Source organism: Botryllus schlosseri, chromosome 9 (assembly GCF_051294905.1).
Source record: "Botryllus schlosseri isolate E-star chromosome 9, Bs_hap1, whole genome shotgun sequence".
In the NCBI taxonomy this organism is placed as follows: Eukaryota; Metazoa; Chordata; class Ascidiacea; order Stolidobranchia; family Styelidae; genus Botryllus; species Botryllus schlosseri.
Window position 1 is genome coordinate 229351 of NC_137244.1, and position 23128 is coordinate 252478.

The 23128-nt window shown below is 40.1% G+C and overlaps 4 protein-coding genes across 11 annotated transcripts in view; 1 reads left to right on the forward strand and 3 right to left on the reverse strand.

Moving 5' to 3' along the window:
- Positions 1–853: 853 nt before the first annotated feature.
- On the reverse strand, positions 854–2461 carry LOC145447032 (uncharacterized). 4 transcript variants are annotated; one of them, XM_080325469.1, is made up of 5 exons: positions 2010–2461; positions 1874–1947; positions 1402–1573; positions 1167–1311; positions 854–1102 (listed from the first exon to the last, which is right to left on the reverse strand). In XM_080325469.1, exons 3-5 carry the CDS (start codon positions 1524–1526, stop codon positions 1031–1033), a joined length of 342 nt encoding a protein of 113 aa, XP_080181595.1. In that variant the 5' UTR covers positions 1527–1573; positions 1874–1947; positions 2010–2461; the 3' UTR covers positions 854–1030. The 4 variants fall into 4 exon arrangements, with proteins under 4 accessions (XP_080181595.1, XP_080181593.1, XP_080181594.1 ...); XM_080325467.1 differs by having other exon boundaries at positions 1402–1947; XM_080325468.1 differs by having other exon boundaries at positions 1874–2461.
- A 6535-nt stretch (positions 2462–8996) lies between these two features.
- Positions 8997–10737, forward strand: LOC145447008 (aspartate aminotransferase, mitochondrial-like). Its single transcript, XM_080325435.1, has one exon. The coding sequence runs from the start codon at positions 9072–9074 to the stop codon at positions 10347–10349; it is 1278 nt and encodes a 425-aa protein (XP_080181561.1). The 5' UTR covers positions 8997–9071; the 3' UTR covers positions 10350–10737.
- Positions 10738–12129: 1392 nt separating this feature from the next.
- LOC145447031 (large ribosomal subunit protein mL54-like) lies at positions 12130–16871 on the reverse strand. The gene is made up of 3 exons (XM_080325464.1): positions 16015–16871; positions 13887–14025; positions 12130–12406 (listed from the first exon to the last, which is right to left on the reverse strand). Exons 1-3 carry the CDS (start codon positions 16097–16099, stop codon positions 12181–12183), a joined length of 450 nt encoding a protein of 149 aa, XP_080181590.1. The 5' UTR covers positions 16100–16871; the 3' UTR covers positions 12130–12180.
- A 1777-nt stretch (positions 16872–18648) lies between these two features.
- The window catches only part of LOC145446989 (citron Rho-interacting kinase-like), a 58994-nt gene continuing 54514 nt past the window's right edge, over positions 18649–23128 (reverse strand). For 3 of the 5 annotated variants that reach the window (XM_080325400.1, XM_080325399.1, XM_080325403.1), the window contains exons 35-36: positions 19749–19836; positions 18649–19177 (exon numbers count right to left, since the gene is read on the reverse strand). In XM_080325400.1, coding sequence (XP_080181526.1) covers positions 19112–19177; positions 19749–19836 — 154 coding nt within the window. In that variant the 3' untranslated portion in view covers positions 18649–19111. Of the gene's footprint in view, positions 19184–19748; positions 19837–22643; positions 22726–23128 lie in introns of all 5 variants that reach the window. The other 2 variants (XM_080325402.1, XM_080325401.1) reach the window with 2 other exon arrangements.

The following is a 23128-nucleotide window of genomic DNA, read 5'->3' on the forward strand; positions in this document are numbered from 1 at the left end:
TTCCGTGTTTCAACTCAATCGGAAATTGCCGTAATTTTGACTGAAAGTTCCAATATTGGCATGTTTACAGAAAAAGCAGAATGTGCAGTGTGACGTCAAGTGAGTGACACATATTATCAACACCGGTCACAGCGGCTGTTTGTGTTCTCGCAGTTTTTATTCTAGTCAGTTATGCCCGAGGTTTCCATTGTAACGTACTTGCCAAGTGATATTGAGACTGAGTCCGAGTACTCGGATGTCGAATGTAAGTATCATTTTTGCACGTACTTACAAAATTACCGTTTAAATGCCGGATTGGTTCTGGTGTTGATGCGCTCTATCCCACGTCAGTGGAACCCCTTGCAGCTTCATATGATGGGTCATGATCAGCCTAGCTTGCTCAGCGCAAGCCACTCATCGAGACTACATGAAATACAGTTGTATATATAGTCTATAGTGTAATAGCTCGTTTCAGTCATGTATCTTGTCTATCTTGATAAGTTTTTGCTGTAAGGAGGTTCCGAGAGTTACTGACAGAATTGCCAGGATGTAATTTAGTGTGTCTGGACGTTGACGTTTTGCAGATGTCCTACTATGGATATCAACAGGAAATGGCCGCAGAATAATAACATCGAGTTCAATGCATGAATAGGATGAGTCTCTGATTCGGTTGCCAAATACTTTTCTCGCACTAATACACTTGTTTTCACTTTTCAGGAAGTTGAAACATACTGCCTACAGAAATTGTGTTCGCTGGGTATGGGGATTCTGTGGCAAAAAGCAGCGGAAAATCCTGCCTGCATGCGTTGTTACTGCTGTCCGAACAAAATTTACGTCAAATTCTTATAAAGGATTCCAGTTCAGTAACGCCACATTGTGAATGTACAGTTGTATTCCAAATAACAAACGCATATATCTCATCGACCAAAATAACTACTGTGTCAGGCAGAAAAGCATATCGAGTTTTATGTCGGTCGCGCAATAGCTTCCCCTCTGCTAATTTTGATTATGCTGCTAGTCAGAGGAGGTGGAACGGTCTCAGCACAATCGCTCAACTCAACATCAGTTTCTGGTCCAGTTCTGATGAGTGCTTGAACTTCTTCGACAAGCTCATTGCAGTAATCTAGAACAGGCATAACAATATGACGAAATCTTATGATGCAGTCAGATCGACGGCATGCAGTTACCAAATGTTGAATTTTCAAGTAACTTCTTGTGGACTGTACATTTCCCATTTTTGTACTTCGGGTATTTGACCGCGGTGCTCTTTCTTTCGGCATTTTCTGAGTTTTCGAGCAATTTTCATTGAAATGCAGGATTGCCAACTGCATCCTACAAAAATGCATAATTGAGGGGGCTAGTAATCATACCAAAATCTGATATAGGTTGTTTTGAATAGCCGAGACACTGCAAGGTACCTACCTGGCTTTTTGACTGAAATATGGTTGTAGTGATATAACTTTGGCAGAAATGATTGACGAGGGCATTGAATGATTCACTTCCAGCAGTGCTTCCATTCGGCGATAGATGGCGTATGTCATTTTCATTCGCGTGGAGTAGAGAACATCGCAAATCCTTTCATATGCCAATGAATCTGAAAATGGATTGTCATAATGGTAAACAACAGAATCAAAGATGCTATTCATTGTAACTTAAATTTAGGCCTATATGTATCATGTATATATGCTGAATGGAGCAGTTTGTTTCTTTTTGATACAGTCAAGTAGGCTATTTCATCTTAAAAGGAAGTAACGGCATCTACACCACCCGTAAATCAAAATCTGGAGTATGAGCAGTTTGTGCAGTCTTGCTTGATTCTCAGTGTGCTACCTAAACCAGACTCTTGCACGTCCGACTCTGATTGACACATTGGACAATGTTGAAAAATGCTCACCAGCTTATTTCTGTCCACAATCACAAACTGGGTGTTCTTGCTATTTCTCCAGACATTCCTCTGAATCTGAATGCCTGCAAATCAATATCTTGGTGAAGACTTGGTACAAATATGATTACATTGTTCAAGTACTCACTCTGACTCGCCATCTAACTCTGTTGGGTGGAAGCTATCATCAGTTGACAGGGATTGGATATCACTTTCACAGTCTTCATAATCCTCTCCAGCGATAGGGTTTGGACAGCGATGAAAAGACACTTTGGGTACCGAATATCGCGTATTCGAGCAACCACACGCGACACCAGATGTACCTCCGTGCCTCATCTTCTTCATACCTTCCATATTCACAATCAAATCCAGTATCAAAATCAATCCCAACACCAATAACTATCTGTTTACCATACTGAGCTATACCTGGACTTTAGCCGTGTCACTCACATGACGTCATTTCATAGCTGAATGATTTCATATCCGTTTTTCAGCTTTTCGATTTATAATTTAAATTACTTGAAAACCATCATGTAATTTCAATTTTTATTATTTTATTCATATTCCTAACCACATAACGTACGATATAAGGCAAAGTCATTTTTAAGATGCAGTTAACCAGGTCAACTGCATGTTCGAAAAGACTTTTGCTTATTTCGTAGATTATGTGGTTAGGAATAAGAAAAAATAATGAAAATTACGTGATAGTTTTCAAGTAATTCGAATTACAAATCGAAATTCCGAAAAACGGACCCGAAATCATCCAGCCGTGAAATGACGTCAAGTAGTTGACACATCAAAAATCCTTGTTATTCCTGTTGGCGGCCCTGCGCAGTTCACGCAATTCACGCAGTTCACACGCATTTATTATCTGTCTGAAACGAGTTCTAGCTTACTCTTTGAAAGTAACTCGCAACGAAGGTTGCCAATTATATTGATGAACAGCAAATAAATTATATAGTAGCCAATCATTCCAATACATCAATAATGATATCAACTAATCTGAGAACAGCTGCGCAAACTCCATATTATTTGTCCGAAAATTCGCATCTTTGTGACGTACGTCCAAAGTAGACCATGAATTGACTATGACGACATTGAGGTGTTATTTCTTTGATAATGGACAAGAGTTAACGTGATGTATTTGGGAATTGAGATACGAAATCCCGTCCTTCACATTCGCTTCCTTTTCGCTCCTTCAACAAGGACCACAGATAAACTTTTGCCACTTGGGATCTGCGTTCCAAATGTTGTAAGTAACCACTACCGGTAGCAGTATAGATTTTGCTTCCAAGGCCGCCTGTTCGATGCTAGTCCAAGTCGTCAGCTCACGCGAGCAAAGTGTCTCCTTCAGCCGCTTCAAACCATTTGGCAAAATGCAAATACAACGAATTTAAAAATCGGCGACAAATAAACACAAATCATGATAACTAGCGTGAACACACCGCCGCAGACACACGGGTTCGAGTCCGTCCGAGGTCGACTTCAGAGTTCGATTCCTAAGTGCTGGAGATTTACCTGCGCGATACCTGATTACTAAACAAACTTGAACACATCCCCAAAACACTCCAGACTTGATACCTGAGCACCAGAACAACGTGGGAGAGTGATGCCTGCGTGATCTGTGTGACCTGCGTGATCTGCGTGAACTGCGTGATCTGCGTGAACTGCGTATATCCACAGGCAGTGTTGCCAATTTAGCGATTTTCGCGCTAGATCTAGCGTTTTTTCATCTGGTTTAGCGCCAAAAAATATGGATCTAGCGCCTAGCGATAAATCTAGCGATTTTTGAAAAAGTATTTAGCGATTATTTAGCGCTTTTTCACCGAAAATAACCAATAAAGATCAGTTTTGGCTGACATAACATCAAGTTGTGGAGCATTTCTTGCTCCATGAAAATACGTTCGGACGATTTGTCATAGTTGAGTGACTTTGGATAGTAGAGATACGCAACTCCTGGCGGTTACGCATGGGCAAACAGAGTCTCTTCTTGCTGAGTAGCATAATTGGCAGTGAAATTTAATATAATTGACCACGATCGGAAGATAGTTTTCGCAGTGATTTCGAAAATACAAAATAAAGTGTCGTCCGGACAATGGAACCATGCACCCCCGAAACAGCCCTCAAAGTTTGAAAATCGGCAAAAGTTTGAAAACCGGCATTGCTCCAACAATGGCACCGCTGCAACACAATGAACATAACAATGACCAATTTCGTCCAGCGATTGTTCTGATCAATGCCGATTTTCAGGTCGTTCCATTGTCTTGACAAGAATTTAATTCGTATTGTCGGAATCAGTGTGACACTAGCTTTCGTTTAGGAACAGAGTAATTACATTTCATACCCCGGGTTGGTCCTCAGATTATTTTCATAATGTCTCTATACTTATAGTGGCTGGCAAACCCGGTTCATGTCGTGTTGTGTCGGGTCAAGTCGCATGTCGTGTGCACGTGTGTCAAGTCGCATGTCGTGTTCAAGTACTCCAACACAGTTTAGAAAAGAAGTCAAGCGCATTTCCGCGGTACATCGCATCACGTATTTACGAGCAAGGCGCGCGCTTATATAGTGAGCGGGTATGCCTGCAAATTAGTCATCAGTCACGTATAGCGATCATTGCGCAAAGCGATCTGCTTTATCGAAATGCACTGCACGTTTTGTCCCGCTTAGAGATGACTATTACCTATTTTGAACTAGAAATATGGTAAGTGACTTTGGTCCCAGACGAGTGAGATATAGCTGAGAAGAATGCATTGAAATAATGGTTCAATTTAACACCTTTAGCAATTAATGTAGATTTAGCGCTATTTTTTAGCGCTTTTTCTCAATATTTAGCGATATCTAGCGATTTTTGACATCAGTTTTAGCGATTTTCTTCCATCCGGAGTTGGCAACACTGTCCACAGGGCCCTGTTGGCTGTTAGGTGGGATTTGAGCAGTGGATTTGAGTCATTGAGTGAGATCATGAAGGCTGTGAAGGAGGTGATTCATAGAGTCAGATGTTATGTCGCGTATGGTTGCTCCAATACGCAATATGCCGTGCCTACAATGTCTTTACATCGCTGCCAAAATCCATCCGTTTACCGTCAGGCGACCGGACGCCGCCAAGGCCAAAAGTGCGGACTTATAGACAACCAAAGGCAGAGACATTTTCAATGACGTATCCGAGATACGCAACGCGCAATAAAGTTGACTGCTGACCACGGAAACTCTCACACGTAGTGCCGACCAAAGTCACTCAACTATAGTTGAGTGACTTTGGTGCCGACGTACTGCAGTAGTGCCGTTCATACTTTATTTTCACGCACCAGTGAAATTGTGGTAATAACAGAGGAACGCACTTCTAAAGCTATGCAAAGTGTCCAAAATCGGTAAGTGAAAATGTACTGTGTTAGCTAGTATTGTAAGAGTGTGACTAACCGTTTATAGTAGTATTGACTGCGGTACGGTAGTCATCAAAGTAGTTATTGTTTACACTCATGTGCATATGCAATCATCATCATCATCATCATCATTGGTTTATAAGCAATTTTATCAATTCAATACACCACAAAAAATGCGATGCAATGAAAAGACATCCAGGAAGATGTCTAAGCGACAAGGAGTAGTCTATGGAATCTGACACCCACCTTGGCCTTGAGGCGATGTAAAGAGGAGGCATGCACACTGAATGAAAGCAGGGATATATAGAACTCCTATATAGAACTTCTATATAGAACTTCTATATATCCCTGAATGAAAGTAAAGAAGATAGTATAGAAAAAGAAAGCGACAAGAACTAGGGCGGCATGTCATGGGAAGCGAGATCGATAGATCAGTCGTGGTCCGGTAATCTTGAGGATGGACTGTATATAGGCAAATAACTGAAATAAGTATGCCTTGAAAAACTTTGAGTAGAAGTGTACGTAGTCTGAAATAAAGCCACTTAAAATCAATCAAGAAAAAAGATGTATAAAGGCATTAGTTAATAGGAGTCTGTAACCTGCTGACTTCATAATCTATAATGGTTATGTCGCAGACCTCATTTTAATGGAAGAGTTGCTATTACTTTTGAAAATAAACTTCTGTTTGTGTACATGTGTAGTCATATAATCATATTAGTTACTTGAGTTACTGAATGAAGACTGTCAGATATCAATGACTAAATCTCTCAAGATATCGACAGCTCAGTAAAAGATGAAAACATATCACTATCACCATAGCAGTCTAAAAGTTAGGTAGGATGCAGTTGGCAATCCTTCATTTTTATGATACTTCGGAACAGTATTTGGTATACTGCCTTTGATTCGACATTATTATAGAACTCTGCAATCTTTTTACACCTGCTTTAGATTCCTGCAATGAAGAAGTTGACGCATGTATTCAAGCAAGACCAGATACGGCGGAGTCGACCAAGTCTATTGCGATGGCTTCCTCATTCAACTAGCGGCATCGTGAAAATTAGTTGAAGCCATTGCGGGACAAAAGAAGCTATTGTTGGACACAAAACTATATTTCTCTCCCTGACACAGTAGTACTGTTGATGGATTGGTTATGTTGCATTTATTATTTTCAATACAATTATTCTTTCGCGAAGCATTGCAAAATTGAAATCCTTTGAAAATACTAGATGTGAATTTTGATCGGATGTACAGACAGGATTTCTCGTTGGTTTGTGTTGCAGAATCCCAATGGCCAGCAAACAAAACTTCCGTACACAGTTTTTCTCAGCTTCCTGAAAAGCATAATTGTGTTACTGACGGGTAATTACTTCGCACCCGACTCAACGTTTCATGTGAATGAGACTCATACGCTCATGCATCGAACTAGATGGTATAATTATATGACAATAGTCCTGTTGATATCTATAGTGGGACATCTCTCTGATTGAGCTACTGATTGAAATCCTGGTAATTACGGCAATTTCCGATTAGTTTGAAAACGGAAAGTCGGCAATTTCGGTATGAAAAAAAATTCTGAACATGATTAGGCGAAGTTGTCTATAAGATGCAGTTGACCTTTAAGATCAGACAGGTTAGTAATCTATACTGATACCATGGTCATTTACAGCACTGTAAACGACTGCTGAAGTGCTGGCAGGGGAGATAGTGTAGTGGTTACGATAAGCGCCCAGCACGCAGGCGAACCGCGGGCACTCTAGAGTCTAGGTCGATGTGGATGTTAGAGTAAAGGATCGCTACTGATGCGTGTCGTTCTACATCCTCCTATCTGTTTATGACATCGCATTGTGTCTTATCGCATTGTACATTGTGTGTGACTTGTTCAGATAAAAATATAACCCAACCATGTTATGTCATGTTATGTTACGAACAAACGACGAAATACCTGATTCCGGTTTCAATACGAAGTTCGGATCATGAAATCACGTATAAAAACAATACCGTCGACGGACTTGTTATTTGCTGCAGGATCTGCTGACCTACGAAGAAGTCATTGCAGAGACGTCGACGTCATGTCTGCTAGCGATGTAGCTGCTACCATTTGGCTGCAGCGTTAAGTACGGTATTGCAGTTGAGTCGCAGAGACGTTGCAGAACAAGATCAATCTTCTAGGAAGTGATAATAGGGATATAGGTATATTGTTGGCAAGTTTCAATATCGGTTATTATTTGATCTTTTGCTGTGCAAAATCGTGAACAACCAGCAAATGAAAGTTTCTGTCGCCATCGGAAAAAACCAAAGGTGAAAATCAAAGGTTCAAAGCTAATCGATGGCTAATATCATAATATTGTATCGATGAAACTGTATCTTACTATGCCACTGTCACTGTACCATCTCTTCTCTAGAGTGGAATTGGTGGCAACGTCACACTTAGTTTTCCGTTTGGGTTTAACCTTCAACGTTCAATTATATTATTCTATGCAAGGAACCCTTGCCTTCATTACAAGCAAGTTATTGCTAATAACAACCCCTGTTTCCAGTCTGGTCCCATCATATGTGTGCTGGCGGTTACGAAGTTCGTATGATGCTATCAATCAGGTCCAAGTCTAGAGCATCAATTACCAGTATCGATAAGAGTAGAGGGTGGTTGTATTTTTGTATCACTACAAAAAAAATTTAGACAAATTTGGTTTCAAATTTAGGACATGAGGATGATTTGGTCTCATTTTCAGTAACCTCTTCAGTCTTACTGATGAAGTGAGGTCTTAAAATTGAGACGGATTCAGCTTTTTGAAACCATATAGAATTGTCACGATCATTTGGTCTTGAAAATTAGACCAGTAAAACGCATCTTATAAGACATGTTGTGCTTCTTATGACAGTTTTTGATTCATCCGTTTTTTGGTCTTGTTTTCAAGACGAATTTCGCTAATCAAGAAACAACATGGTTTGTGGTCGTGAAACGAGATTGGAAAGTTGTCATGAGACAAGAGCACAAGACACAACTAGCTTATTAAGACAGTTTTTGCTGCGTCAGTATTTTTGGTCTTGCTTTTAGTACGAATTTTGCTAATCAAGAAACAACCTGGTCGGTAGTTTTGAAGTTGAAACTGGAACGTTGTCATGAGACAAGAACACAATTGATTGATCAAACTTCAACGCTCTGACCTATTAACTCGGGCAAGCTGCTTTATTTTGAGGGTCAAACTTAGATGCTAAAAACTGTTATAGGAACAGGATGTCAAATAATAGGCCTATGCTTCTCGTTAGATAGTAGTTAGTTAAAGTAGACCAACCTTTGTTGGCAATGTCTTGATTGATAGCGATACACATGAATTATGACGTTGTTTTCTGCAAGGCCATCGACTTCCAATTATTTTGTGCAATGAAGCCTGTTTGTTATAATGCCTAGAGGTAGATTTCCCATGTTTTAGAGTTACCATTAATATCAACGGAGGATCTTCAAACCTAATATAATTGACAAACATAGCTAACAACATAAGCTAACGAGCAGTAGCCTACCTCGGAGGTTTATTACTTTGCAATTTAAACTGTCATTTACATGTTAAGCAGGCCAAAGTCATTAAAAGTTCAGCAGTGTTATTCATGACATCCTATATGATGGTCTCATTTGAGCTCTTGGGATTTTTTTACTACGATACCGTATTTAATTACAATGCATCTGCGCCAAATTGAGTCCTTAATCGGGACTCCAAGAAATAATTGGTGTGTGTAGTAATAAAGAGGCTTAGACGTGACCTTAACTTGAGCATTTTTGTTCGATGGAAAAGCTTATGCGATATTTAGTACATTATTTGATACTGTGATTCACCATGGCGATGATCAGACATTCGTGTCACTTTCTGCGAAAGCAACTATCTCCAATAGCCGCTAGCGTGGCGAATCATCATTGCTGGTGGTCAAATGTAGAGATGGGCCCTCCTGACGCGATTCTTGGAGTTACGGAAGCGTTCAAACGCGATAGTAATCCAAATAAGTTGAATCTTGGTGCTGGGGCTTACCGGGATGATAATGGCAAGCCATATGTTCTGCCTTCGGTTATTAAAGCGGAGGAACAGATCGTCGGAATGAAATTGGATAAAGAATACTTGGGAATAACAGGGTTGCCGGCGTTCACAGAAAAAGCGGCGGATTTGGCATTTCTACCCGACAGTGACGTCAGAAAGGAATCTCGCAATGTGACTGTTCAATCCATTTCGGGCACCGGATCATTAAGGATAGGGGCCAATTTCTTGGCAAAGTTCCTCGACAGCAAAGCAATTTGGCTGCCAACCCCGTCTTGGGGAAATCACAACCCCATTTTTGGTCACGCTGGCTTACAAATCAAGCAGTATCGTTACTACGATTCAAAAACGTGCGGTTTCGACGCATCCGGAGCAATGGAGGATCTGAACAAGATACCGGAGAAGTCTGTAGTACTTTTCCATGCGTGCGCTCACAACCCGACCGGTGTTGATCCCAGTTTTGAAAATTGGAAAGAAATGTCGGCAATCTGCAAGAGTCGAAATTTACTACCTTATTTCGACATGGCTTATCAGGGTTTTGCGAGCGGAGATACGGACCGTGACGCGCAAGCCATGCGCTATTTTGTGTCGCAAGGCCACAATATGCTCCTGTCCCAGTCTTTTGCAAAGAATATGGGCCTTTACGGAGAACGCGTCGGTGCATTTAGCATTGTATGTGCTGACAAAGAGGAAGCAAAACGCGTCGAGAGTCAAGTCAAGATTATCATCCGACCAATGTACTCCAACCCGCCTCTGCACGGCGCGCGGATAGCTTCCACCATACTCTCGGATCCTGCTTTGAACGAGCAGTGGCTAACCGAAGTGAAAGGGATGGCCGATCGAATCATTTCGATGCGCAGTCAACTTCGTGAAAATCTGGCAAACGAAGGCAGCACACGGAACTGGCAACATATCACAGATCAAATTGGTATGTTTTGCTATACTGGGCTGACTCCGGAGAATGTGGACAGGCTCGCCAGTGAATTTGCAGTATATTTAACAAGGGACGGTAGGATATCTGTAGCCGGTGTGTCGTGTGGGAACGTAGGCTATCTGGCCCGCTCCATTCATCAAGTCACGAAATGAGTTTCAACAAGGTTGTATTGACTGTGTGTAGGACTACATTATCTTGTGCTACAAACATCTCAATTAAAATCTAGGTTGATTGAATTGTGTGTCTCATATTATTGACTAATCATGGTGTTTATGACGATATATCTATTACCATACTGTCCGACAGTGTCGATATACATATTAATCTTTCATCTATGGAGTTCTATAGGGAAGTTGGTCTACCGATGTTCCATGTAGGCTATAGGCCTACAATATACATGCATTTCTTATTGCATTTCTGTTCTCAAACAGTTCCTAGAACAGATTCGTTTTGTTGGTCATTATTTGAAGCTTTTTTGGAAACCCGTATCTTTGTTCCTTTGATGACAGGCAATGAAAATATAGACATGTTTCAGCATGAGGCACGGTTCAATTATGTGTTAATCGATTGGATCTTCCTGTGATTTCAAAACACAGGCTTGTATCCCTATAGAAACTGTTTGAATTTGGACTTATCTGCTACATTTGAGGCAATTACTATTTTGAGAATTAATTTGTTAGTCACACCCTCTGATCCTGGAAAATAAGTAGAAACGTTGAGATCCGACTCGGATCAATTATTATCTTGCCTATGGGTTTTCAGTCTACCAGACCTCAGCTACTCATAGGAGCATAGTTGATCATTTCCAAGCAGAGTACCTGGAGAATAACCTGGATCATTTCCAAGCAGAGTACCTGGAGAATAACCTGGGCAGTGGGCAGCCTTTACCTTAAACAGTACTATGCCAAATGTAATTATTTGTATAATCTTCACATCATCATCAGATTTTGCAATTCAGCTGCGCCTGTTGTAAGTCATGACACAGGGTGACGGCCTATCTATTATCGCGATGACGGTCAGTTTATCTAGGAATTCGCCCAGTTGGTAGGTACTCCACCACCATTGGCGGTTGCACAATTCAAAGCGTCGATGGAGAGATCAGATTTATTTTTGCCTGCATCGAGATTCTTTGACGACAGAGATGCGATACGACCTTGCCGAGGTCATCTAGTCTGCACCACCATTTTTTCTTCATGCTATTCGTGGATGCTGAGCGCCTAGCGAGAAAGGCGCGGATACCAGTTTTCAAGCCCTTGGTCTGACCCGGCCGGGGATCGAACCCACGACCTACCGATGAAGAAGCAGAAGCAGGACGCACCACCATTGCACTATCTTGCTAGGTGTGCATGGGCTATTCCTCACTGCACTATGGAGAAAAGCACAAAGATTGGCGTAAAATATAATGAATAGCAGCAGTTCAAAATTGAAAGACCACACTCACATGGTTGTTCTGGCCAGACTTGGACAACTAGAAAATTGGCTGATTTTCTAAAATTGATTAGAATTAGAATTGGGCTATAGCTATACAGTTTTTCCTATATAGACTAGAATTAGAGCTACTGTTTTTTTTTTTCAAATTCGTAGATTATAATTACAGCTACAGTAATGCTTTTTCCCAAATTAGATTGAAATTAGTGAATTTGCGAAAACTTGGAAAATGCCTGTTCACCAAGCTACTGTCGTTCTCCTGTAGCATCTTCACGAAAACCAGAAGTTATATCAGAATTAAAATTAAAGTATAGAAACATTTCACAAATTAGATTTGAATTAAAATTAGAGCGTAGGAACATTAAACAGAATTAGATTACCTGGATTACGGTACACTCCAATTAGAGAAGAATGGATCTGATTGTTCAAGTCTGTTTACGACATCCTATCCGCTCATCAATCACATTACATGGTATGTCGTCTGTCTTACGCGAATCAAAATAATAGAGCCACTGATTTTATTGACAGACGACTCTCGACAATATCGAACATACATCAAGAGCCAGTGCTTTCATTAACACGCATCTCTCCATGATTTCTTTGCGGAAATCTGCTATAAAAGTTCACTTCGTGTTCCCTGCAAGGTCTCGCGAAAGTCACGTTCCCTCTGATCTGATCGGCATGATCCTGCTTTGCGGCCATTAACAAATTCCAGTATTCTCGAGTGTCTGGCATGAAGTCTTTGTACGTCTTAGGTCGTCCAGTGTGGACAGTCCATAACCTGGAAGAAAACGAGAGTGATCGTAGCTTGCCGTAACCGGGAGTTGTCGCAATATAGCTCAGATAGAGAGCCACGAAAACTTTTATGAGCATTGTGTGGGCTCTCAAATGGGTAATTGAATGCATATTTATAGCAAGGAGTGGGGCTAGAATGACTGAAATTAAGCCTCGATTCAATTCATGGCTTGGCTTGGCTTTTACTCAAGTCATTGCACATGACTCGACCATGTCATATCACTGATTCAAGTCGTATACTGTCAAAGTTCAGTTGTCTCATATTGTCGCTGTGGAATCATAGTAGCTTATGTCAATTTTACTCAATTTGAAAAAATTAACTTCATGTGAAGTTTTCATTTCTTTCAGTCCTATCTTGGCGATGATGAAGTCTGAAACAATGTGATAAACATTAACATGGCCGAAATGAAATTTTACAGAACCTAATTGTCTATCAATTTGAAAAATGGATCTCAAAATTTGAAAAATGAGCGTAAGCTACTCTGATTTCACAGCAATGATACATTCTCTCATCTTTTCTCACACTGATTCAGCGATCCGATAATCCCATTTTTGACGATTCTGCTAAGCACTACTTTTTATCTACTTCATGTATGACAAGTGCTCCCACAACGGACAAGAACTTAAGCCTGACCTGCTTTGCTTAATCACTCGCTTAGTTTGGCTCGAATGAGTTCTGAAGTTGACTGGGCAATAGCAAGACATTCCAAGCGCCAGTCTTCTTCAAATCGCAGATGGAACAATGACTCGACTTGAATCTCAACGACCAAGTGAAAATAACTCAACTCGATTCGAGTCAGAAGTTTAAATGAGAGAAACTGGGAAGGAGACACTTACGGTACCTATACCGCGCTTCTATGTAACTGTGGGCTGATTACGCAAAAAGAATGCGTTTCATTTGCCTAGACTAGGATAGGATTGATAAAGCACCGAGAGGTGTTATTATAAAGCTTGATAACAAGCAATCAGTAGTAATAATGTAATGCCGCACCTTTGCATGAAAATGATCAGTTTGTGATTTCAATGACAATAATGAAAGTTAGCATGCATCCTATTCTCACATGAATCACATAAATAGAACAAATGTCAAGGATACAATTTCAAAATCAACTAATGAGCACATATATTGGCAATATGCCTGTTTGAAAAATTTGATTGGACTCAAGAATGCATCATTTTATAAAATTTTGCCTAGCTACCATAAGCACTTTTGTATGAACACTTGTACGTGACACATGAGTATGGATTCAAGTATAGGTAATGCTTTTGATTAGAAATATTGGAAGATTAACAGTATTTTTGAACAGTATGAAAATAGGATACCGTACGTAAGTAAAGTAAAAATGGCAGTGGTCATCATTCTTGGTAACTGTACAAACTGGAGTTTCATGACGTATCTCCTTGCGTAATTATGGGTTGCAGCACAAATCGAGACGGCCAGGACAAGATTGACGAAAGAAACTTGCCATTCAGGGTAATTGCTATCTGATTGCAGTTCTGGATCTGTATGACCTTGCTTGAAATTCAATCCACAACAGAATTGTTGCAGCTTTGGTGTCTCTCTAAGCGGTTCAGGTTCTGGTATTACAGGTGCTTTTATAGATGCTGAAAATAAGATAGTGTAAAGTTAGCAATAGAACAGAACAAGCTTGCAGGAAAACTGTGATTAGAACAGGATTAAAAAGCAGGGTAACTCCATGTCTGATCAACCAAAAAAATGGATTTCGTCACCACATAGTGCTTGAAATTTGCTGAAATTTGGCTCAAAACATCATGAAGTATGGCTCACTAAATCGCAATTCATTTCAAATGAATTACTTGAGTAATTTTAAAGTTATCGCATGATGAAAAACATACTTTTCATGCCCATTCAACCGTGAAATTGTAGGGCTGTTTTTAAGTACATTTGGAATTGTCTATAAATGGGCTACTTTGACCTTAGAATGTTGTTCACTTTGTTATGTTGTATAAATTGATCTATTCTATCATTCAAGTGCGAAATTAATGATTTTTGGTTCACGGCCCATAATTTAGCTCAATTTGAAAGACGGTGCCTCTGGAAATCACTCAAGCATGACAATATTTCAGGAGTCTCCCTCTAATTTCTGTCTACTTGAAAAAAGTTATGAAGGGTGGCAAATGAAAGCTGTTGTAACACAGATTCCTTAGAAAACAAGTTTTTATGTAATATTTACTGACAAAGTTTTGAAAACAGGGTATATATCAGGTCATGAAAATGTAGTGATTTTCCTAAAAAATGATGTTCGATATTCTAGTTGCTGCGTTACCTTGAGACAAACTCTAGCATGTTACTCATTTTCTAGAAATTCTTTGTTCTAACAGCTTTCATATGACACCATTTACAATTTTTTTGAAGCAGACAGAAATGAGAGAGAGACCCCTGAAATATTCTTGTTACGCTTCAGTGGTTTCTGGGGTTAATGAGTTATATTTTGGGATGTCAACCAAAAATCACTAATTTTTGTGCTGTATGATAGAATATATCAATTTATACAACATAACAAATAGAACAACTCTCTAATTGTCAAAATAGCTTATTTACAGAAAATTTCAAATCAGCCTAAAAAATTACTTGATTTTCGCGGTTGGATGAGCATAAAAAGCTTGTTTTTTATCATGCAATAACTTGAAAACTACTTATGTAATTCATTTAAAATAAATTGATATTTACTTAGATGTACTTCATGGTGTCTTGAGCCAAATTTCAGAAAAATCTGAAACTTGAGAGATACCCAATCCCTCTTTTGATTAATCTCAAATTGAATTACCCCATGGATTCAGAAGTATTTATGGTAAGTTAATTTAGAGGTACTATCCGTCAAATATTAGTTAGCAAAACATGTCAGCCATGTTCTTCTCCAAACAAGCTTTCATATGACATGTTACTTTCCAATTTTCGTGTAGACAGAATTACGCTAGATATAATTGAAGTTCATGTTACGCATGAACGATTTTGAAAAGTGTCAGTTTATGAGGTGGGACCCTTGACCTCATTTAATTAAGTGACAATTTTCCCTTCAATAGCAAGAGTTTCTTCTATTCTATCATTAGACACCATAATCCACTCTCAAGTACTTGACTATGCTAGTTTATAAACGTTACTGTAACAGGTAATGTAAAACTAATTGAACTTCATGGTTGGGTGAGCACAAAATGGCCATTTTTTAAAATGCGATAACTTTGTGATGGGTTGACCAATTTTGACAAAATTAGGTTTGCTGCAGTCAGAACTGGATACCATATTTACCCCTCCATTTTCATTGCAATCTGAGGACCCAGTGGTGACAAGAGCGGTTGATTTGACATGGACTTACCCAGCAATGACACAAAAGGCAGTACCAAGCTGCAGATAATTCATAATTAGTGATGGTGAGATTGATGTTTGTTCAGCAGCAAGATTGTACACCATATAAAGTGTGAACTACAGGAGTATGGTACATCAGTACTGAAATACAATCGCCTGCTTGGAAGTTCACTGGTATGACAGTTGGATATCATCCTAAGCGAATCATAATTATCATTGCCTTAGTTGCCTAGAAATCGAGATACACTTCGATGTCAAGTAATACTTACCTTTGGCGTTATTAACAACGGTCGTCTGAATACTCCTAAAAATGGAAACACAGCTGGAACGTAGACGGTGATTCATCTTAATCATCTATGAAATATTGATACTACGGAATCGAAGATGGGCATATAGAGAGCCGTCATTTTTAATACGAAGAGTCATACTGTCATCATCATGATATACTAGCAACCTTGCGAATAAGAATCGACGAAGATCGGAAAAAACTAAAACAGTAATAATGTCGGATCGCATACATGCACGATGTATGTCGCCAGAGATGGGCGCATTCGTAAATTATGGAATGCGAATCCATTCGGTCCGGCTCTCTATTTCGTACAATGCGAATGGCGATTATATAGGCACGTTTAGCATAATATCTTTGGTGTGCCAAGACGGTTCTCAGCGTCACACCTGTGTGCAGTCAGTAGAATCTTTGGTGTGCACAAGACACCGATTCCATATTTGGGCACAAGTATTGAACACACAATTACAGCAATATCATATCATCACAGCCAAAAGCATGTGGTCTTCTTCGTTCAAGCTGTATAGTCTTCCATCTTCCTTGGTCAGTAACACAAAACAGCAACGAAGAACTAGTCATATGGCTAAAATTATAAAACGCAAACATAGAACAGTGAAAGCATAGCAATTTACAACATAGGCTACAATACACATATATACTATGCTGCGTTGTAAATTGCTATGGTAAAAGTGTAAAACGGCAACACTAGTGCAAATGCGGCACAAAATAAATACATCAGTTACCGCTAGATTCGATACCAGACCGAACTATCAATACGAAGCGGGTTTAACTCCTGTTGAAGTATGAGCTGAAACATAAAATTTCCGGCAATATGAAGCAAATGACTAACCTATGTGCTATGCAGATGATAAGGAGTTCGAAATTCGCAGAAAACTTACAGCAGCCATGGACCTCTACCACACGCTAGCGGGTAAATATTGTATAATCAGTGTTGCCACTCTAGGTTCCAGGAAAAACACAAGATTATGTCGTGAAAAAACACTAGATTGGCGAAAAAAACACTAGATTAGTAAATTGATGGAAAAATTTGCCGTTGCCAAGTAATCATGATGACCAAGGTACAAATCCATAGATAAGAAGTGTTCCGCACATGAATTCGATACAAATGCATGATATACTGCATGATTATTCGACGATAATTAATGAAACGAATTGATAATACTGCATAATTATTCAACGAAAATTAATGAAACGAATTGATAATACTGCATAATTATTCAACGAAAATTAATGAAATGAATTCAATAGCGCAAAAATAATCAAATATTGTCGCTTTCGAATTGTACGGGGTCATAAAAATTTATCATTCCATTGTACACCATCCATCAAACATGCGTATCTTTTGTGTGGCATCTTACTCACTACCGTACATCTTCAACCAAACAATGGGGGATGTTCATGTCTATGTGCAGCATACTTAATTTCCACGAACGCAGTGGAATGTGGCAATGCTAAGAGATTCGTCATGAGCTTCCCCAGTAAAGGGAATTTTGATTCACCAAACGCATTGTGCACAGATTTCAATTTTTGCAAAAATTCTGTTGGAGGGCACCTGCAACTCATTTTGCGATCTTGCCAAAGCAGCCCATTCTTCCGACAAATCATCAAGCTCATCAAATAATATCACAGAGGGAAATTGCACAGCTAGAGGAATGATTGATTTAACTATTCTTTGTGTTGATTAGGATGTTAACGGATTCTATACACTCAAGTATGCTGTCCTCGGCAAATGAAAATCTTGCCGAATCTGCAGACTGAGTTCAACAAAAAACGACAGAGCATCAGAGCGAAATCGCTCTTCATTTTTTCAGAGACTTTCGCTCATAAGTACGGATTCACAGCGCACCGTGTTACGTAATAATTGCTTGTTACTGCACCACCACATAGAATTATAAAACAAACACAGCTAGAGACACTAAATCGCCTTATCAGCGATAATTTAGCGTATTATTTAGTAGTCTAACCTTAGAATATTCATTGTTCGCACAAATGCAGAAAAACACTAGATTGGCAAAATTTTGCGAAAAAAAAACACTAGAACGACCGAAAAAACGCTAGATCTAGCGTTAAAACACTAGGAGTGGCACCACTGTGTATAATATTTTCAGTTCACGGGAAGACCAGCTGACTTCGAAAATGCAGGTATAGTAGATCGTTCAGTCATGTTCATGGCACACGAATAAGACTTTTGATGAGCTGAAATAACAGAAGGTTGCAGATCCGGTGGTTTCCAACCTTTTATGGTCGCGACAGCATTTCCAATGTGAAAATGTTCCGTGCCCCAGCTCAAAATTTGATCAATCTGATAACTAAAAAAGGTCAGCTCTTTTGCCCAGACTTACCCACGACCTACTTTGGACTCGGACGCAGTGTGAACAGTAAAATTTCGGACATGTCCTGACGTATGGCAACTCTAGGCTAGCACAAACCCTACAATCTGTTTGTTTCAAGTCAATGTTACTGCTCATCTCTAGAACATCCATCAATTACTGAATTTTATTAGCTACTAACCCACTCTTCAAAATATGTTCATTTCAATTACCAACCAAGAGTTATTTTGAACGTGCTACACTGCCACAACCAAACCACACCATGATGAAATTGTAATCACACTTATATTGTTAACAGCATTCTAAGAAAAAACCAACACGTTTATTCACGACCATGGATCATAAGCGAAGTGCCACACAAAACTGAGTATAATAACAAAGTACTCAGCATATTGCATGGGATGGGAGAAAAAATATGCAAATGAAGAGCAAATAAGTTGTTTCGTTGCTTCAGAAGGTGCAAAGTGTCTTGCAATAGCAGCAATATTACCACACACCAGGTTCCATGGCAGGCAACACAATTATAAAGTTCAAGGTATGCGTACACAACAAAAACGCATTTCATTTACGCAATTCAAAAAAATGATTTGGACCATTTGAGGCCGGTTGACAATGTAGATGACATTTCCCAAACAGAGGATTTTAACAAAACATCTTGAAATACGGAGAAAAGAGTTTGAACATGACGCCAGCAGCAGACAAATCAACTCCGATATCGTGCGGGAAGCCTCATCTTGCATCTGCATCTCCATATTCATCTGTTTGAGAATCGAGACTGGAAGACACGTGTAAAGTGTCATTCTGTAAAAATGATGGGCGTTTTAAACATGAGCAGAAATACCCCGACTACGCGCAACAGTCTTGTGCTGTCGATTTCTTGAAAATATTTCCACCCGGTCCGGAGAAGAAACGCGAGTATTAATACCGGGTAGGGACTGAATCTACCAGAATCATGTCAGTGACAGCAGGCATATGCCTGGTCGTTGTGTTACATTACAAATCTGCTTATTACAATAGAAAAGTCTACTTTTTGACAAGAGGAACATCTACTTCCTAATTAGTGGATCATTTCATTCATGGTTTTACCATAAATCCAGAATACTCGGCTTTGTGGCCTCAAACCTCAGATTTTTGTCCTTTCATGAACCCCTTCCAAGGGGTCCGCAGAGCCCCAGTTTGAGAACCTCCGGTTTAGTATGACAGGTTCATGATGGACACTATTATACCTTTTCGTATTGGTGCAACTCCATGAGTCTTTTGGTGCACTGTATGCACACAAGCTAAAGAGCTCTGGTCTGGATCGATGACTGTGTTGCTACTTCGCAACGCAAAAAATTTATACATTTTTGCTTTAAAAAATTAACAGGTCTCTCACCCCACTGTAGTCAGACCATTCACCGGATACGTTGCATCTTTTTCCAGTGCTGCGCATTCCATCGAATGGCTTCCGTCTCCTGAAGAAAAAAGTTTCCATATTGACATTGTATGAGACATGATTTTCACAAAACCCACTCGTGAGATAGGAAGGACTGAAAACGGACTGGGAGGAAAATGGAATCTTTCAGTTTGTAAGGATTGATGAGACCAATGTTCAACGTCTAATTCGGAGTCGGACAACTAGGTAATTCTAGTTTTTTGATTAGACTAGCTACAGCGAAATACGGGTAATCCAATTTGTGGAATATTTCTACGTTAATGTATTTTTGGTTTTAGTGAAAATGGTACAGAACTGTATCTTGCGAAATGAGCCAAGCATGCTGTACAGCAGGGGCGGGCAACATACGGCCCGCGGGCCGGATCCGGCCCGCGAAGGGATTTTGTCCGGCCCGCGGACAGTTTTCCGTGATACATGACAATAATGTGACCCGCGGCCCCAGTCTGCCTAGATTCCCCACTTAGTACGTCACATTTTAGTGACTGTCGCGTAAGTTCGTCGAAGCGAGAAGACTTGCATTATCTGTGGCAAGATAGCGTAGTGGTATAATTCGCTGCTACAACTCCAATGGTTTGAGGGTTCGAGTCCGACCAAGGTCGACTCCAGAATTCCCACCTAAGTGTTGGAGGTTTGTCTAGGCTCCTCCTCGCCATCTCATCGGCGTAGGTGGTGTCTTAGAAGAAGCCTACAAGTCGGCAGATACGGAATCAAAAAGAAGGAATATCGGCCTGGTGTAAATGACCAGAGTAGTCGACAAACACCATGAATACCACAAACAACAACAACTTGCATTATCGGTATTTACGATGTACTCAACCCTAATGTCGTTTGTGGTAATCATGGTGTTTGTCGACTACAATGGTCATTTACACCAGGCTGATATTTCTTATCTTTCATTCAGTAACCGCCGACTTGTAGCACGGCACATTTCATTATCATTGGTTTATTAGCAATTTCATCAGTTCAATACACCACAAAAAATGCGATACAATGAAAAGACAGGAAGATGTCGAAGCGACAAGGAGTAGTCTATGGAATCTGACACCCACCTTGGCCTAGGCGATGTAAAGAGGAGGCATGCACACTGAATGAAAGTAAAGAAGATAGTATAGAAAAAGAATGCGACAAGAAATAGGGCGGCATGTCATGGGAAGTGAGATCGATAGGTCAGTCGTGGTCCGGTAATCTTGAGGATGGACTGTACTTATTTAGTAGTAATTGCTTGTATTTCGACTTGAATGTGGACATGCTCGTCGACTGTCGGATGGCCGGCGGGATACTGTTCCACACATCAGGTCCGGCATATTTGATAGAGCGATGATCTTTTCGGTCGATCATATGATATTTGGACGACGTGGACGCGCGTGTGTTGTACTTGTGCGCTTTTGATTCAGAGGTAAAGAAGTCATTGAAATATTCGGGGCAATTCTATAGGCTTTTGTAAGACTCCGCTTATGCCAGGGGTCGCCAACTCAAAACGGGTCGCGGGCCACTTCTTAAATTTCATGGAGGACGTGGCACGCATTCAATATCGAGATTAATTAGGCCACACAGTTGAACAACGACGCTATCTCGTCACCTACTCAACCTTAAAGTGCATTGATATCTTGGTAAATTTGGGGTACCGGGGTTATCGAACGCCCTGAAATCCTCATCAAGGATTGCACACCGTGTGTTGATTGATCAGATAGAAGCAGACATGGCGGCGCCTGTATGACAATGCTATTCTCAAATCCACATTGTCTTCGTCATGGTCGGCGAGAAATGGCATTGAAGTGACATTGCTGTCGTTAAAATACATTCATTAAATACGATTTATTCCTTATATATGTAGATAAACGGGCGAATAATGTATCGATTCAGCAATCCGGCCCGCCAAGTACTTAATTTTCCTATATCCGGCCCGCCGACTGGAGAAGTTGACCGCCCCTGCTGTACAGCCATTTGCCATTCTCGTGCTTATGTGACGCAACCCTGATTTGGTATGAACTGAACTTAATTTTTGTTGACATTCTTTCTGAATAGGCCTTTAATTGAATTTCCAGGTTCTTTGGAATTCAGTAATTGTTCAATCTAATTTAGAACAAATTTGTACCTATCATTTGCAATAGAGATAACGGTGGAAAGAGAGTTAGTAACAAAAATTGCTACATCAACAAAAGGAGGCAAAAGATGTTTCAGTGAGGAAAAGACAGTACAGCACTTCACGCTCCAACCATATGTGCTCCTTTCTAAGCTGCATTGGCCTGGTGCGCGCACGATATCAGCGCTGGCCTAAACAATCGCATCTGCCATAGGCCTGGTGGCAAAGATATCATCGTTGGCCCAACTATTGCGTCTGGGTCCTAGCATGCTTTGGCTCCTATCTCTCAATGGCTTCGAGACAATGCCGTTAAGTGTATGCTGATTAGCGATTGTGATTAAAGAGTGACATCGCAAAACTATATACATATATCGACTTTTCAATTAGATAAAATAAAAAAGGGCAAAAGAAAACAGGAGACAAAAGAACATCGAGATAATCAGTTTTGGGCTCGTGTTAAGCGTCTCCAAAACTGAATGACATCGAATGTCCGCAAACATGTGCGTCGTTTATTTTCACTAATACTCAAACATGGCCATCAGAAGATGTGCGTCAAGGCTTGAGTTATAAAAGGGGACAGGTTTGAACCACCTGAAATCAGCGTCATTATAGAACAGATTCCATAACAACTCGGACATTTGGACTTGCGCAAATCATCGCCGAGGCCACGTAATACGCGTTAATAAGAGCAAGGATTTAAATATTCACAAGAAATCAGGAACTCGCTAATTGAAAGCACTTACGGACTCGTTGGTAAGCTCATCATACGCGTAAGTTCGGCAACAGGAGGAGATTGTATCATCGTCATTTACGCACGTACTAACCCTGATGAATTGATGCTATATTAGTGAGTAGGGTGGAGTGAAAAATGGAAAATTTTGAATTTCAAAACGGACACTTGATATGTGGTGCCAAATATCAAAAAATAATTTTGATAATAATTTTGGGCTTGTGCACCCTCTAGTGATCGTGCAATTTCACCGAACACACCAAAAATAGCTAATTTCGCTATATATTGATACAACAGAAAGCTGATTTAGGGCTTAAAAGATGCGGAAGCAACAAGTTTCTATCTCACATCCACAGAGCTTTGTCTCAAAAATGAACAGAAAAAAAGTGTTGCAACCAAATCATTGATTTTTAGACCGTTTTCAGGTAAAATTAGGGACTGAAGCAATGGGTGCGATGTCAAAAGCGTGTAGAGATTGATCTTATGACTGACAACTCC